This window comes from Microchirus variegatus (assembly GCF_963457635.1).
Source record: "Microchirus variegatus genome assembly, chromosome: 22".
Lineage (NCBI taxonomy): Eukaryota > Metazoa > Chordata > Actinopteri > Pleuronectiformes > Soleidae > Microchirus > Microchirus variegatus.
In genome coordinates this window covers 19,236,513-19,255,113 of record NC_139823.1, presented here as the reverse complement: position 1 = coordinate 19,255,113, position 18,601 = coordinate 19,236,513, and the positions used below count along the sequence as shown (strand labels likewise).

Genomic DNA, 18,601 nt, shown 5'->3' with positions numbered 1-18,601 from the left:
CTCTTCTACGGTGGCCCTGAGGTGCAAAACACAAACGTAAATCACAAATCACAAAACAGAAACGCAAATCACAAAACACAAACACTAATCAATAAACACAAACACAAATCACTAACCGAAAACACAGACGCAAAACAAAAAACGCGAATCAAAAAACAGAAACGCAAAACAAAAAACAGAAACGCAAATCAAAAAACACAAAAGCAAATCACAAAACACAAACGCTAATCACAAAACACAAACGCTAATCACAAAACACAAACGCTAATCAATAAACACAAACACAAATCCCAAACCCAAAACACAGACGCAAAACAAAAAACGCAAATCAAAAAACACAAACGCAAAACAAAAAACACAAACGCAAATCAAAAAACACAAATGCAAATCACAAAACACAAATCACAGACAAATGCAAATCAAAAAACACAAATCACAAACTCAAAACACAAACGCAAATCACAAAACGTAAATCACAAAACATTTTGTGGTTTTTGTTATGCGTTTGTGTTTTTGATTTGTGTTTTGCACCTCAGGGCCACCGTACTCTTCAGTGACGACCCTCTCTGACCAATCAGTGGCCGGCAGTCTGTTGACGTCACATTTACATATATCGGCTCAGCTGAATCTTGTCAGATATTGTCCGTAGTACCAGATACTATTCCAAAAACACAACCCTGATTTGAGTCGTGAAAAACCTTTCAGCTCAAACTAAACTTAACGTGTTCTTTGTTAATCTGGAGCAGAGATTATTAGGCAAATGAAAAAAAGAAGACGAAACGAAACAAAGACAGAAATGAGGAAGTGCAGAGGAACTGTTTCCATCCCTTTTTGGCCTGTGGAGGCCACCGTCGTTCCCCGACACGCCCGGGAAATAGAGCGGCGAGCTTTTAATCGCAGCAATTATGGTGATAATTTTGACAGCGCGAGTTTAAATGGTGGAAGTGGTGAGATGAATTCTCCTCCAGCGTTATGTCAGAATCCATTTGAGAGAAACGAGCAGAGATTTGTCGAAACTAACTGCCCCAGGCGTGTGTGTGTGTGTGTGTGTGTGTGTGTGTGGGTGTTTCAAAGTGTGTCAGCGGAGACGTAAGAGGAAAGGATGAGCGCTGTGTATGTGGACTTTTGTGTGGTTTTTTTTCCCTGACAAACAAGCATTGTTGCTGCCACACTAATTACAGCTGGCGTAGATAGAGGCAGGGAGAGTTTGCCAATTACAGGGTAGCCTCGTGTTTGTGTGTGTGTGTTTGTGTGTTTGTGTGTAAGTGACAGAGACTGTTTCTCAACCAGGGAACGTGTTTGGGTGCATGAACCTAATCACAGTGTGAGTGGGAGGCAATTGGCCCGGCTTGATTTGATACCTGTTTGATTTATTCACTAATCAGAACCAATCAGGCTCCAGCGTCGGCTCAGCGGGGCGAGCTCGGCTCACCTTCGCTGCCCCGAGACGCTCAGTTTTCAACTCCTTCAAACTTAATCTACTTTGCCCGCGTTTCCAACGCTGGATGTTTTCCTTCGTAAGCCTCTCGTGGTGATTTTCAGTGATTCGAGGAGAGATGAGAGCATTTTAATCTGGTTGACGCCATCGCTATAATTACTGCAAACAGTGCCGGGTATTGGTTTATTGCTTCTTTGTTTGCTAATTTTCGACATATTGCTAAGCAACTTGTGAGCGGCAGTGGTTAGTTAGCGAGTGCATTTGTTCTTAACTAAACAAAAACTGTTTTCTTTCACACAATAACAGTGTAAAATTGAAATGAAAGTACGCAGCGGAGGCGTTAAGATATTATTAGTGCAGGTGCCTTGATGTTTATTAACATTGACAGCTAATGTGAAATAAAAGTGTGAAATCACTTAGGTTAATCTGAACAAAGACTTTCAAAAGAAGAAGTGACAAAACAAGACTTTGTGAGTTAGTGATGGAGGCAGCAGTGGATCAACAACTCCTGTGTGCTGTGATGTTAAAATCACTGATTTTCTCTATGGGCTTTGGTGTGGGAGAGTGAGTGGTTTACAAACTTCCTGTTGGAAAACTCTGTCTAACAGTGAGATAAAGACGTCAACATGTTCTTAAGACATCACAGACTTGCTATTCACCTGTTTTTCTTGTGTTTATGCTCAGCAAAATTAGCCAGGTGCTAGTTCTTAGCTTTATCTGACATTTAACCTGTAGGTTTTCACATGAAAAAAAAAACAAAAAAACCTGATTGTTTTTATTACATATTTTCTTCCTCATGAACATGTTTATTTAAATGAATTAAAAAACAAATGTTGTTCATCAGAAGGATGAAGAACAAGGGCTGAGGACACGGTTCAAACACTGACTACTGTGGTAGAAGAAGAAGAAGCAGTGAACAGAATTACTGCCCAAACACTTTGCTGCATGAAAACATGCAAACACACACACACACACACACACACACACACACACACACACACACACACAGTGTTCCAGAATCACAGTTGGGCTCCAGTTTAGTGTCAGGTATCTCGTTTCATGCAGCCTCTGTGCTGAGACTGTTTGAAGCAGAGGAAGCTGAAGCTCTTGTGTTTGATGGAGACTTACCTTCTTCCTCATCTCCCCTCAGCCTCCACACAAATGTCTCCTCTTTGATGCGTCTCCCTCCTTCTCCACCTCCACTCTCTCTCCACGTCCTCTCATCCGTCTTTCCTTCATTTTTTTTTTTTTCTCTCTTTCCATCCCCCTCCCAAACACAGCGCTCTGTGTCCAGATGGAGGTGTTGGAAATGCATGAGTGTCCCCACACGTCGCCCGCAGGGCCCAGCAGAAACACAAAAGGCAGAGTTTAACAGTGGATGCAGCTTCAAAATCCTCCTGAATCCGTTCTTATTGAGACGTGTTTTTGTTTAATGGGGAAAGTTCAGGTGAAGCGTGGTTGTATGACATGGTTTTTCAGTGGAAACGGTGCAGAGACGCCAGGATAAACACATTTTAGCCAATTAACAAACGTCAGCTTGAGTCTACGATATCGAAAGAACATTTTCACGTCTCCCACACCAAACCCCAAAGAGAAAATCAGTGATTTTAACGTCACAGCATACAGGAGTTGTTGATCCACTGCTTCAATCGCTAACTCTATGGGCTTTGGTGTGGGAGAGTGAGTGTTCAACACCAATTTTAATCTACAGTCTTGAAAGAACACGTTCACGTCTTTATCTCACTGTTAACGGACTGTTTCCAACAGGAAACTGAAGTTTGTAAACCACTCACAATTTAAAAATCTGACTCAGTATCACAAAGAAAATCTAAGAGCTAACGTTAGCGCGGCTGCGTTGTCTCCTGGGTTACTCACAGGAACGCTTTGTGTGGTTATTGTTTCCGGCAGAGTCGGCAAACGTCCACTCAGCAGCAGCAGCAGAGCGCGACCTCTGACCTCCCTGCGGAGGAGGGAAAAAGAAGGAAAGCGTTAGTTTGTGAAATCTTTAACGTTTTCCGAGGAATCCTCTCCTCGGAGCGCACACACCAGAACAAACCTGCTCCTCCTGTATTTCATATCAACCCTGACATCCCAGGGTCATTTTAATCCCGCCCAGATTGACATGGAGTGTTTGTTGCAATTTTCAACTTGCACAGCCTAGCATCTGTATTACAAAGGCCATAAAAAACAGTGGCGCTGTGGATGGATTAGATTAGATGATTGACGATGCCCGTGGGGAAATTAGATTGCTGCAGCAGCAACAGTAATAGTAATGGGATTCAGCAGAGGAGGCGAGGACAAGCAGAATATAAACAGAATGAAAAATACCACAGGAAAGGAAGAATTTCCTGCATTTTAGCACAGGTGCACGGGGAAAAATGTTAAAAGTTAATCTTCCTCCCTGCACTGAGGCTGTTTGTAGAGTGTGTGACAGTGTGTGACATGTCGTGTGTGTGTGTGTGTGTGAGTCTGACTGCTCTTACTGACAACAAAGCAGCTCCAAGTGCCTTTAAAATCAGGTGTGGTCAGACATTCTGTTGGTGTACTGCTTTGTTAAAGAGCTTTACCCAGATTTTAGTGCACAAGGCACGTACACTCGCTGCTTTTCTACATTCTCAGGTAGTCCTTCTCTTACTTTATGCACAAGCAGACACGTGGCAAATATCTGCCGTTAGAAAATCAATCCAGCGCCAGACTTTTAAATGATTGTTTTATTAGACGTTATACTCAAATAATCAATAAACCATCATATACACAAATATTACAGCTGAACTGCATCATCCCAATGCAGCAATAAAAAAAATGTATGCGTTGTTTGCTGAACATCACTCAACGTCATCAGGAAAGTTTAGTCACTTTGCACCAAAGTCCATAGAGAAAATCAGTGATTTTAGCTCACAGGGACACAGGAGCTGCTGGTCTACTGCTGCCTCGTGTGGTCACTTTGTGTCACTGAGGTTAATCTGAAAGAAGAATTTCAAAAGCCGAATTCTACAAAATAAGACATTTGAAGTTAGTGATGGAGGCAGCAGTGGATCAACAACTCCAGTGAACTCCTGTGTGCTGTGATGTTAAAATCACTGGTTTTCTCTATGGGCTTTGGTGTGGGAGAGTGAGTGAGTTTTACTCAAGGAAAAAGTGATTTGAGATACCAACAAAAGACTCAGATTAAGTCTACAATTATCTTTTGTTCACGTCTTTATCTTCACTGTGAGACAGACTTTAACAACAGGAAACTGTAGTTTGTAAACCACTCACTCTCCCACACCAAAGCCCATAGAGAAAATCAGTGATTTTTAGCTCACAGGGACACAGGAGCTGCTGGTCTACTGCTGCCTCGTGTGGTCACTTTGTGTCACTCAGGTGGAAGGAAATCCTCACGAAGGATTTCAAACTCCTGTGTGCTGTGATGTTAAAATCACTGGTTTTCTCTAAGTGGTTTACAAACTTCAGTATCCTGTTGTTAAAGTCTGTCTAACAGTGAGATAAAGACGTGAACCTGTTCTCAATATGTCATAAACTGATGTTGATATTATGAGGATAGTAGCCCTAAACCTGCCTCTGTTACCTGGTGCTGTCATCACTTCTTACTCGTGGAACTCTCTTGTTCACAGATACCTCAGCAAAGATGAAGTGGCTCAGGCCTCACTGAACAAGGCCCAGCAAGAGGGAGGCAGCGTTCGCCTGGTCACAAAGGAGAACATCTTCACAAAGAGGCTCTCTGCCTCTTCACCAACACCACCTGCTTCACTCAGGTACGTTCACCTCCACAATATCTATCCATCTCAACGTTTTCACACACACACACACACACACACACTGATTCAGTGTGAAATCCTCAAATTTAAACTCATTCCACACAGCGCTGACAGTTGTGCTTTTGTTGTCATAAATAACGCTGCTTGTTTTTAGAGATGAGTTTCCAGCCTGTGAACATGAAGGTAGTTTGTTTTATCACACGACGTCCTCTCTGGGATTTGGCATGTTTTCATTTTTCCTTTCCTGCAGCCGTCTCCATGGAGATGAGTGTGCCTTGTGGGAGAGGCACAAAGAACCCACTGAGTGTGTTAGTACAGTAAATATAGACCATAATACAATCTGCTGGCAGAGATGCAGTGGCCTGCTCACCCCAGGAGGGGATATCGCTATGGAAACCTGCAGCACGCGCACACACACATACACGCACACACACACACACACACACACACCATACCAGCACATAGAAAATCATCTGTGATTGACCGTGAAGTGTCTTAAAGGTGCCGTCCACGCTTTTTGTCCTTGCATGGTGAACTGAAACCCAGGAAAAGCTAACATGCTAATGACATAATTGAGCAGTTTGTGTTGTCTTTAAAATGCTAGTCAAAAGCTAGCATTGCTAAAGTGCTAACATTTCAGCCAACGCTAAAATGCTGAAGAAATACTAGAAATCTCACAGCTAATGTGTACATAGCTCGCATGCTGATATTGTGACAGTATAACAGGACTTTTTTTAGAATGTTTAGCTTAGCTTAATAGCTTAACATGATGTTTTAATCGTGTGTCATTGCAAGTAAACTAGCTCAAATGCTCATAACTAAAAAATAAAAAGAAAGAAAAGAAGCTAATTTAATATGCTCTTAACTATCATGTAAAACGTTTGATGATGTCGTAACTTTAGCGTTGTTTAAAACAAGCAGGCAGGTATAGCTAACGTGATAGTGGATAGCGTGAAAAATAATGTAAAAATTTTCAGTTTAAGCTGAATTAACTGTCTTGCTAATATGGAAAACACTTCACAATGTTGTAAGTTTATTTTTGTTTAAAACAGTAGAGCAGGTACAGCTACCGTGATAATAGATAGTGTGAAAAATACAATATAATACAAGAAAATACAGTTTTCCTCATTAAAATCTTACGTTTTTAAAGCTAGCTAAATTAGCTTTCTTGCTACGGTGCTCATAGCTATCGTGGTAAAACACTTAATGATGTCGTAACTCTAGTTTTTTTAAACATAGGTAAGCAGGTACAGCTAACATGAAAAATAATGTACCATAATGCAGTTTTAAAGCTAACTTAGCCGTCGTAGCTACTGCTGCTGACATGGCAACGTTAAAGGAGAAATCAACATTTCCCAACCAAATCAAAATAGTGTTTTTTTTGATGATTAGAGGTAAATAAATCAGTATTTTTCATTGGTAAATGTAAATGATGTGTTTGTGTTGATATAAATGATGAATTTTCCCCGTCATGATCAGCAGTGAGATAGAGAGCGGCTTTATCGATTGACAGTCGGACTAAACCAGCGTCGGATCTTTTTTTTTTTACCCTCCAGTGCCCACGGTATCCTTGCCTGCTACGAGGCTTCACAGATGAGCGGTCGCGGCGTGGGGAAAGCGCTGCTAAACACACGATCGGGGCAACACGCGGTGTGATTTTTCTGGGGTTTGAAGTGCGACTTTTCACACAGTTCACTTCACGCTGTGACGCGCGGCTTCCAACATGCTTCGTGCATACATGAATTTAAATGACGACGCGTCGAGGACACATGTATTTATCCCCATTTCTCTTCTGGTCAGTGTATTCGGGGTTTACACTTTAGACAGACTTGTTGTAAAAAGTCTATTTCTATCTCTTGGTGTTTTTTATAGGTTCCCTTTTATTCTTCTTCACCATTTCAATGGTTAGACCCTCACTCTTTGTTCCTCTCTGGATTGTAAAGCAGGGGGAAAGAGAATTTAGTCCATCTGTCATCACCACCGTGGCTCTCACACCCTGCTGCGACGACATGGCAAATGCCCAGAATCATTGTCCTCTGCCAACAACACACACACACACACACACACACACACACACACACACACACACACACACACACACACACACACACACACACACACACACACACAGAGGGAGCCATATGTCTTTCAGCTCTGCATCTGCATCACACAAAGCAAGTCGACATTTTTTATCATGTGTGAATAGACGCTGTAAAACTGTACATTGTGTTTCCACAGAGATGTGATTCACACACGCAGGTCGAGGTCACGTCTTTAAAAATCAAACATATATATATATATATATGTGTGTGTATATATATACAGTGAGCTTTATGTGTCTTCCCCACAGAGACTCTCGGTCTCATTCAGAGCTCTCTGACAGACGACATAACCTTGTTTTTTCATGCACATCCTCCTGAATACTGCATTTATGTCCCATTTTACTGCCAATTAAAATCTTTACCAGGTCCTCCGACAAAACTAACCATTAAAGCATTAATTCTCCGAGTGCCTGGCGCTTTCATCTCCCCTCTACATAAATGTATGTTTTCATATTCTAAGCAGACATAAGTGTTTTTCTGTCTGCCCTCGTCTTTTTTAAATGTTTAAACGCCGCACATTATCCGTCGATATGTTTCAGTCTGCACAGATCAAACTCTGGTGTCTCATTGGTGATTAAAACCATTTTGTTTTGATGAGTAATTAACGACTAAATTGTCTGTCAATTCATTTGTTCGTGGATTAATGAGATTGAGTGTTTCTGTAAACGTTTGAGTTTGAGAAAACACAGATTTGACCATATTCTGGATCAAATAACTCATGGACCTGATCACTGGTGTAGCCGCTCTTCTTTTTCTTGTTTTTCATCTTCATCATCTTTTCCTGTCACTCACGCTTGTGCACGTCAGGATATGTGACGATATCTGTCTCTAACTGAACAAAACAAAAAGTTTTTCCGCATTTCTTAAAGGTCATAAAGTCCATGGATTGATCGTGGATGGAGCATCTTCTCCGCCGTTATCTTCAACCACTTAACTTTCCTTCATTCACTTGAGCAGCGCCACCATGAGGAGACATTGAGAAGTGACGCCCCGGCGAGTGACAGGCAAACGTGTCAGGAAAAATGTGACGTCATTCGCTGTAATTTTAATTCACTCGTTATTGGTGGCCTCTCTCTCTCTCTGTCTGTGTGTGTAGGCAGGACAGCGCCTCCTGTGGGACGTCGGCAGTAGAGCAGGATGGTTATCTGCAGGCTGTGGACAGCGAGGGCGTCCCCCTGTGTCTGTCCTGTCAGAAGACGTGCTCGACCAGCGGAGGAGCCTGGGACACTCGCTTCTGCAGCCACAGGTTTGACAACAACACCGTTTAAAGAGTTTCTATGTGTGATACACAGTACATGTATACTGTATATACACATATGTATATATATATATTTATATATATATATATATATATATTTATTTATTTTTATGAACGTGTGATGAAATGTCCACATTTACAGTAATTACTGGTTCCTGGGCTGAAGTGTGTGTTGTAAATATCAGGTTTTTATGGTTTTTATCCATGTTTCCCAAACGTTTTACACGGAGATGCACTTTTAAAAAGATCTATCAGAACTATCATGATGCCGAATTCACAACATAAATAACATAAATCACGACAAGAGGAAACGTTTCTGCCCCAAATCACTCACGACCACCTTTTCCCTGTGATCTAGATATTTTTTACTATTTTAACTTTATCAGACCGTCTTTGTTTGGACGTTATTTTAAATAAACTAAACCCCAAACTTTTCTCTACGCTCTGTCAGCTCTCTGTGGCAAAGCCGGCCCATCTGGCAGCCAGGAATTCAATAAAACACAGAGTGTGTGTGTGTGTGTGTGTGTGTGTGTGTGTGCGTGTGCGTGTGCGTGTGCGAGCAAAAGTAGCTTTGTTGTTTTTGGTCTTAGATTTTAGTTTTTGGTCTTATATATATACATATATGTATATATAGTGCTTAATACATTTAGATTTCTTTATTATGTTAAAGTGCGTGTGTTTTGGGCTACAAGCAGCTCCTTAGTTCACGTTTGAACTTTGAACCTGATGAACTCAATGGGACTGAACCATGTCATGGTTCAAATCATCTTTTTCCACTTTAGTCCATTATAAAAGGTGGGGATTTCTTGAGAATGTCATTTTTTCTGTGGTAGATTGTGTCCAGTTGAGTTCAGTGGGAACAGACCTGCGTGGTCACACAGTGTCCTGCTGTATATTTGATCCAAAGATCCTCATTACTCGAGCTTCTCACGCTGCAGCGATGCTATTGTCTCGTCCTGTCCTTGAGCGAGACGATGCATCCGTCCCCGCCGCTCGCTCACAAACCAGCTAAACTCTTCTAAGTGATAAAATGTGTTGTCTGCGCGGCGTCTTTGTTCCCTCTGCCTGTTTAAAGTGGAAATTCAATTTGGTGGAGTGGCTTTTTCCAAGAGACGCTTCCAGGTCGTTGAGTCAAGGTGAGACACGTCTGTGCTCTGAACCTCTGACTGTAACTCTCCTGAGTCTCTGAAGAAGAAGAAGATGATGATGATGACAGCTTCTCTCTCATGTTCTCCTGATAAATACAGACGTCTGTGCTCTGATTGGTCCTCCTCCCCCTCAGGTGTCAGGAGGAGTTCCAGCTGCGCTCCAGCCAATCCTACATGCGCTCTCGCGTCCTGGAGGCGGAGCAAGGCATCTGTCAGGCGTGTGGACTCAACGCCCACGACCTGTTCGCCAAGGTCCGCGACGCTCCGCCCTCCCAGCGCAAGGAGATGCTGGAGAACACCTGGCTCGCCCAGCTGTCACTCAAACAGGTGGCTTTATTTATTCTCTTTAATATTTATGTCCTAAACTGTATAAAATGTGTTTTCCTTTAAAGGTCTTTGGTTATTTTGGTCATAATAACTAACATCAGTTCATCTCTGACAGTAACATTTTCTCAAATTATGTCAAAGAAAATGCACATTGATGTGTTTCTTTATGGTCAGTGTGTCATCAAATCTAAATTATTACATCATTTCCTTTATACGCTCCGTCCATTTGATGCAATATTTCCCAATTTGATTATATTCATGTTGTTTTTCATTCAGATGTATTTTGTTTTACACACAAGGCTGATGGAAACAGAGCTGCTGATGTGAACTAAAGACCGACAAGAACAGGCTTTTATGTCTTTGTGTTTGTGTGAGTGCAAAAATAAATGCCCCCTGCTCTTCACCCCACCCACCCACACACACACACACACACACACACACACACACACACACACACACACACACACACACACACACACACACACACACACACACACACACACACACGCACACACACACACAGGTTGATCTGCACTCTAAGGGCCCAGCTCCCAGTAAATGGATTGCTGGGCCCATTGATTTTTTTCTCCCAGTGCCAGGCCTCGACCGGTAAGCCTGTTTGATTTGGTTGGCTGCTATCCTGCAAAGCCACCCTCCGTCCGTACACACACACACACACACACACATTCACACACAAACCCACACACACACACACACACACACTCCACAGTGCCGCCGGCAGCAGCAGCAGCAGCAGCAGCAGCGATCGATGCACCGAGCTTTAGAGGAAACAAACTCAGCCACAAGATAAGACGCCGCAGCGGTGGAAGAGCCTCCAGATTATAGGCTCATTCTTTGGTTTAGACCGTGCGTGTGCGTGTGTGTGTGTGTGTGTGAGAGAGATGCCTGTAAGCTGATTACTCATCTTCTATAGTGGTGAAGAAAGGTGCGTGGTTTGGCACAAATACAGGTTCATTTAAGTGTGTGTGTGTGTGTGTACCTTTGTTAGGACCAGAAACAAAACAACATACAAACCACAGGAAGTGAGGACATTTAAGACCTGGTTTAAGGGTTAGGTTTAGGTTCAAGTTCAGGTCAGAGGTCTCGGGTCTCAAACTTGCAGCCCCCTTCATCAGTTTCACATAAGATCAAGTTATTATAGATTAAATGTGTTTGTCGTGTGAGTTTATATTGAGCTTCATATCAAAACGTTGAAATTCTGTGAAAAGGCCTTCGTAAATATTATTATTATTATTTTCTCAAAAAGTTCACTTGACCGCTCCTCCACTGACCAAATGTAGACATTGTGTGTAGTGTGTGTGTGTGTGTGTGTGTGTTCCAGGACCTAAATCTAATGACACACTCACAGTGTGGGGACTTGTCTTCCTTATAGGGACAAAAATCAAGTCCCCATCATGTAAATGATATTAAATTATACTTATATTATTCTGATGTGTAGTAGAATGGCGTCTGTGGTCAGTGTGGTGGCGGTGGTTCTCGCTGCTCCTCAACCATGAAGTGAAAACTTTATTGTTTGCAGTCGTGTGTCGATGTTATTTCCCTGTGGTTTGTTTAACCTCTTTTTCTGTCTGCAGCTGCCTGTTATTTAGGCCACACACACACACACGCACACACACACATACGCGTCTGCGTGTGATGGATAATTGAGAGTCAAAGTTCACTGTCATTGATTTGGTGCAATTATTGTTTTTCATGTGCTGCTGTGATCCTCACAATCACACATTAATCTCAGCGTTTAAACGTGGACGAGACGCCGCTCTTCCTCCTCCTCCTCGTCCTCGTCCTCCTCCTCATGTCTTGTACGTCTCCTCTTGTACTTGTGGTCGTGATCACGTCGCAAAGTCCTGACACGGTGTTCTGTCTTTGCAGCTGAACGAAATGATCCGCGCGCCGGTGGAAGGCGACTTCTGGCAGGTGGACCACATCCGTCCGGTGTACGGCGGCGGAGGACAGTGCTCTCTGGACAACCTGCAGACGCTCTGCACCGTCTGCCACAGAACGGTGCGTGGCCTCACATCCATAACTCGCCGTGACACCCCGAGACTGTCAGCCAAAGAGGCCAAAAGGGCCAAAAGCAATTTATCTAACGGTGAAGCCGCACAGAGCACGGAGTGGCCCTTTATCCACCTCTAAAAAAACAAGAAGCGAGTCATCGCTCATGGAGTGTGTTGGCAGTAATGTGGTCAAACACATTGATCAACAGTCAGTACATCCCTCACACAGCCATACATCGTCTGTAATAACATCACATCACGTGTTGCTTTGACATAGTGATGAATCACGTTTGTAGCAGAATGCTATTCAACTGTCTGGGGAACATTTTCCTCCTCGGGTCAATATTTCATAATCACACGCAATTCACTGCTTTAAGGGACAGTTCAGGGTTTTTTTTAGATGTAGCCTGAAGGTTAACAGCACTGACACACTTTAACAAAAGACCCAGATTATTAAATCTACATCAGCTTAGGTCTGTGACATCTGATAGGAACATGTTCACGTCTTTATCTCGCTGTTAGACAGACTTTTGTTAATCACTCAATCTCCCACACTAAAGGCCATAGAGAAAATCAGTGATTTTAGGGACACAGGAGCTGCTGGTCGACTCTTAATCCACCACGCCTCCGTCAGTAAGTTCACATGTATTATTCTGTGTTTGAAATCCTTCGTTGAGATTAACCTAAGTGACACAAAGTGACCACACGAGGCAGCAGTGAGCTAAAATCACTGATTTTCTCTATGGGCTTTGGTGTGGGAGAGAGGAAAAATCAGATTTTAGCCACTTAATAAAATTAAAAATCAATCTATGTCAGTTTAATGTATCTTAAGATATATTAAGGATATGTTTCCAACAGGAAACTGAAGTTTGTAAACCACTCACTCTCCCGTACCAAACCCCATAGAGAAAATCAGTGATTTTAGCTCACAGGGACACAGGAGCTGCTGGTCTACTGCTGTCTCGTGTGGTCACTTTGTGTCACTGATTTAAGTCTAAATTAAATATTTCAAATGCCGAATTAAAAAAGAAGACATAGTAAGTTAGTGATGGAGGCAGCAGTGGATCAAAATCTCCTGTGAACTCCTGTGTGCTGTGATGTTAAAATCACTGATTTTCTCTATGGGCTTTGGTGTGGGAGAGTGAGTGGTTTACAAACTTCAGTTTCCTGTTGGAAAAGTCTGTCTAACAGTGAGATAAAGACGTGAACACACTCATCAGATATTGCAGACATAATCAGGCAGAGACTTTATGAGCTGAGACTTCACAAAAGTCTCAGCTCATAAACCTTTTGATTGTGTTTCCACAGACAGACGTGTTTTCACTCAGAGACAAAGAGAGAGACGGCGATTGTTGTCTTCTCGACAAAAGGTCATGCAGAGCGTGGAGCCAGCTCTGTGATAATGTGTCAGTAAAGAGCCACAACTGTTGCTTTTAAATACATAACAGATCTGACACAGATTCAACAGATTTATGTTCAGATGTTTTTGTCCGTTTGTAAAGAGACGCTCTGCATCTTGTGATGCGGGGATTCTCTGGCTGTTTACGCCGACGCTTTAATCTGGAGATGCTGGATATATCGATGTGACTGACTTTTTTTCTTCAGATTGAACCTCTTACATCAGCCTCTGTTCTTTTCCCTCCACAGAGGACGGCTCAGCAAGCCAAGGATCGGAGCAGGCGCAGGAAGAGTGAGGCGGCTGCCAAGGTTGCGTCAGACATCAGTAGGTTCTTCGTCAAGAAATGAAATGACACAAAGGTTCAGTCAGGGTTTGAATGCGTGTGTGAAATTCCCAGAATCCTTCGCTGACACCATTCCGTACAGTTTGAAAGAAGAAGAAGGATCATGATTCAAAAGCAGGCCTGGATTTCTCAAAAGCCGGATCTCAAAAAGCTTTATTATTGTTTTAATCACGCTGTGTTGATATCAGTGCAGATCTGCAGCTGCTGTAACGATAGAGATTTACAGCCACGACCGCTTCATGCTAATTCTGCCGACTCCCCACTTGTCCCAGAACCGTCAGCCGCACTGGTTTTGATTTATGACGTCCCCGTTTAGCCGGAGGCTGAAGTGGAGCAGGTTGTTTAGGAAGATGCCGCTATTTTAAGATTGTGCACACTTGGTGAAAGGCAGCAGGTGAGAGATGAATTAGGGTCTTTGTGATTAAACGTCTGCAGCAGGAAACACTGGAGTGTCCTCATTGGCAACAAGTGGCGGCGTGTACATCTTTGTGAAGACGGGCGAAATAAAAAACCTATTTTCATCTCGCCTCGCGTCGTCTCCTCTGTGTGTGTGAGCGAGAGCGCGGCTTTAACCGCAGCGTGGACTGTAAATACACCAGCGCCTGGAGTCATGAACGTTATTGTCTATGTCCACGCATCCTTCCTCCTCCTCAGCTGCGCTTGATGATCTGAGCGGAGCTAAAGTCAGTCAGGAGGCTATGTTTAGAGAGACGGAGAGCAGAGTTACTATGGAAACAAGGCTTCAGGTTCAGCACTGTCGGGAATGGTGAATGTGTTCTTACGCGAGTTATACAACGAGCCAGACAGACATCACAAACTCCAATCAATACCAGCGGGCCGTCACGTCACGCCGCTGATGTCGCACACGTCGCCTCGTCCCGACATCCGCGCGTCTGCGTGCTCAGCAGATCCCGCCTCTGCCGGGGAAAAGTTAGCAAAATGTTTGCGGCAGAGCCAATCGGAGCGCTCGCTGGAAGCCACAGCTTCAAACTTTGTGAGCGGCCGTGTGGGTGCACGCGTGGGTGTGTGTGTATTTCCCCTACGGCTGCTCCAGGTCTCCACTTAATAAGACCGTTGTTCCTCTCCTGTCCAAACCGACAAGCTCTGTGAGTAATGAACATCTCCCAGGCAGCTCTCCAACAACAGCAGCTTTCAGTGTCAGTCCCTGTCAGCAGCCAATGACTCTGATCTGCTGCTTTATTACACCCACAAGCTCTGTGTGTTACTGTGTGTGTGTGTTTCACAGGGAAAGTGTATTGAAAGAGGGAGGAAGTGTGTTTGTCAGACGCAGCCATAATGAGACAGCGCCCCCAAATGAAGACGTCTCGTGTTCTTCTCAGAGGGGCTGCTGGGTAAAGACCACACTGTTTGATGAGATACGTTACCTCCACAGGTGATGACAGTAATAAAGACGGACTCAAACACGGACGGAGCGTGCACAGGTCTGTGAGCTCACCTCCTCCTCCTCCTTCTCCTCCTCCAGTTTCTAGAGTCCACAGCAGAGCAAACCTCACTTTTTCCATCAAGTGTAATCAGCGTCTTTGCCTCGGCGCCACTGCGGCACAGACAGGTTACATAGCAACACAGCCGGCGTCACATGGCCAAAATTAGACCAGCAAACATGTAGCGGAAATAATAACACGGTGGGAAACATCGCGGGGAAGTGACAGAAGGAGAAAATCAATTTAAGAGTAAAAGCAGCAGCAGCAGCAGCAGCAGCAGCAGCAGCAGCAGCAGCAGCAGCAGCAGCAGCAGCAGCAGCAGCAGCTCTGGACTCACAGGATTCAATCACCTCCACAGTGATTGACAGCAGGTCAACGTCATTATCTGATTTATATTTGCAAATGATCAGATGATGAAATATTCTGTACTTTTCAGTATTCATATAAACATGATATCAGTACAGTACACTCACTCTCCCACACCAAAGCCCATAGAGAAAACCAGTGATTTTAACATCACAGCACACAGGAGTTGTTGATCCACTCTCTCTCTAATCACTAGGTTCAAATTACTTATTTTTTTAATTCGGCATTAGAAATAATTTAATTTAAACTTAACTCAGTGACACAAGGTGACCACACGAGGCAGCAGAGGACCAGCAGCTCCTGTGTCCCTGTGAGCTAAAATCACTGATTTTCTCTATGGGCTTTGGTGTTTGAGAGTGAGTGGCTTAGAAACTTCAGTTTCCTGTTGTTAAAGTCTGTCTAACAGTGAAGATAAAGATATTATTATTTTAAGATATCATAGATGTAGGTTTTTTAATCAGTTTTGTCAGTAATGCTTTAATTAAAATTCCTCGACAAAAAAACGCTGTTTATCCAGCATTAAAAAAAAAAAACACAGTAAAGATTTATGACAGATGAAATTCTTGAAAGACAAAGAAAGAAAAAAATATTTCTCAATCTGGGTCAGTGGACCTCCGGGGGCCCTGCCGTGCTCACGGGGGTCCAGGGGAAATCGAGAAATAGATTAATATCACTATAGCTCAATTCCATAGGACTTTCGTCAATTAACGCCTTCAGATTACGTAGAAGGATCATTATGTTCTTGTTCGGGCTCAAACTCCCACAGGTGGCGCTGTCACCACGTGTCCTTTTACGACATGAAAACTCCTGGAAGTGCTGCAGCGGACGGCAAAGCACACCAATCATTCATAATTCAATCATCATTTGCATTCAGACAGCGCGCCGTTATATTTGGCGCCGTTCCACCGGTTATTCCATTTCAACCTCGCCTGCCCTCCATAATCTACTTTGGCCTTTTCAGCTGAAGGAAGCGCTTCTACAAACCCAATCTTGTGTGACAGGTGTGATGGAGAAGGGCCAATAAAAGCCTGCGCGCCGCGCCGCATGCAGCCGCCGGCTCGACACGCCGTGGCCGAGTCCTGCTGCGGTTTGATTCCTGGCTGCCACAGACGCCGCTGTGATCCCTGTGTGTCTGCGACCCTGCGTGCCCTTCAGCGAGGAAGAGGAAATAGACACGAGGGAGGCCGCCGCCGCCGCCACCGCCGCTGACCCCCCCCTCCTCTCACTCTCCTTCAGGCATGAAAAACGCTGGCATGTGTGATTCTCGGTCATTTGATGGAATGTGAACTGCAGAAGCTCATTACAGAGGAGGAACGGACCTGTGCGCTACAACATCAGAAAAAGCGTGTGCCGCTCCCGCGTCGTGTAATCGAACAGCGGCGTTAGCGTCCAGGAAAGCGTCGCGTGGCGTTAAACACGGGGCTTTTTGTCTTTATTGTGCTATTATCTCTGGGGATGTGATGAGATGATTAATCATTTCCTGGTTGCACGGAGGCTCGCGGAGATCGCCGCTGCGCCTTGGGTGGAGGAAAATGGTGTTATAGCCCAGGTAATTGGTGGAGGACCATCACTCATAAGCGATCTAATTAATCTCATTAAAACAGGCGCTCGGGCTGCAGTGGGAATGCTCCTTAAAGACCGCGGCGACAAAGAGGCTTTTAAAAACGACATCCCCAGAGAAAGTGCAGCTGAGGCGACCGACGCGGAAATCGATTTCCTTGTAAAAGCGCGGCGGTTTCCTAATGTCATTGTGTGTGCGCGGAGCTGGGAGAAAAGGCCGCTTTCTCCTGGCTCAGCTGGAGACGGCTTTTGTCGAGTCCAAATTCTATTTATTCAAGATGGCTCCCTGGTTTTCTCCCAGGATGCGTGGCATGCTGCGGATTAAGACCAAAAAAAAAAAAAACGCAATCAATTCACCCAGCAGGAGACGAGGGGGAATAACAGATAAGGTTCTTAGCATAATTCATACAGTCTCCAATCTGGCCAGGATTAATGTACGTCTCCGCTGTCGTGCGCTCTCATCTGTATGTTGGCGTCGTTGCGGGGCTAAATCGACGCTTCATGTGGTCCATTACAATCAGGCCCCCGCGAGGACCGGATCTGACCACAGTGTTTTTACACGTCGTCGTCTGCAAGCTAACGCAATTTAGGCCCGATGTGATCTCATCTGCATTTTACTATCATTAAGATTTCCTTGCGTTGTGCCGCGTCAGCTGGCGGTGAGCGTTTAATTTGAAAGTCGCCACATGCGGCGCTGAAGAGACGCCGCACGTCCAACAAGCTCTCGACATCAGACGGTCTTTATTACGCTCCTCACATGATTGAGGTTAAAAATGGAACGGCGAACAAAAAAACGCCCTCCTACAAGTTCCTCCTTTCATGAGCTTTAAAAGACATCTTTTCATCTGCTTTCTTCACCGCGCGGCCATTGATCAGCCATTTTCCACACTCAGCACGGCTCCGCTTCACTCTGCCGCGTTAAAAATCACTTCAATCGCCGATAATCTCACTCGCGCACGGGGAATCGACATGTTGATTCCTCAATCTGGGAGGTAAAAACAAAAAAAAGGGCCTCGTCGGTCGTTGCCTCATCCTGAACATTCCACCTGGTCCAGCGCAGAGAAAGGTCACGTCGGCGGCGTGACAGCAGTGACAGCTTCTGCAGCATCATTACTGAGACGTGCAGCTCTGTGTAAGCACCTTTGGTCACCTCGGGAGGATAAAGCCGCACTGCCCCGCGACCTAATGAGCTCGCTCAGCCCGCCGTCTAATGAGGAGAGGCCCCCGATTGCCGGTGTCTTCCATCAGTCCTGCAGCATCCCATAATGCCTCGAACACACAGCATGAGTAGTAGTCAGTGCAGGAATCTGTGGGAAATGTCTGTGTCGCGGCTCGACGTGGTTCTTCTTCGGTTTAGAGATCACGTGACGGCAGCTAAAGGAAACAAAATGGAGGCTTTGTCCTCGTCGTCTTGTTGTCCTCACGCACCTGGCAAATATCATTTT

The 18,601-nt window shown here is 44.3% G+C and overlaps 1 protein-coding gene across 1 annotated transcript in view; it reads left to right on the top strand.

The window, feature by feature from the left end:
• The window catches only part of zranb3 (zinc finger, RAN-binding domain containing 3), a 71,468-nt gene extending 57,330 nt beyond the window's left edge, over positions 1 to 14,138 (top strand). The window contains exons 18-22 of the mRNA XM_083908836.1: positions 5,053 to 5,193; positions 8,395 to 8,544; positions 9,839 to 10,031; positions 11,922 to 12,053; positions 13,694 to 14,138. Of these exons, the coding sequence (XP_083764962.1) occupies positions 5,053 to 5,193; positions 8,395 to 8,544; positions 9,839 to 10,031; positions 11,922 to 12,053; positions 13,694 to 13,792 (715 nt within the window). The 3' untranslated portion in view covers positions 13,793 to 14,138. The remainder of the gene's footprint in view (positions 1 to 5,052; positions 5,194 to 8,394; positions 8,545 to 9,838; positions 10,032 to 11,921; positions 12,054 to 13,693) is intronic.
• The last annotated feature ends 4,463 nt before the right edge of the window (positions 14,139 to 18,601 follow it).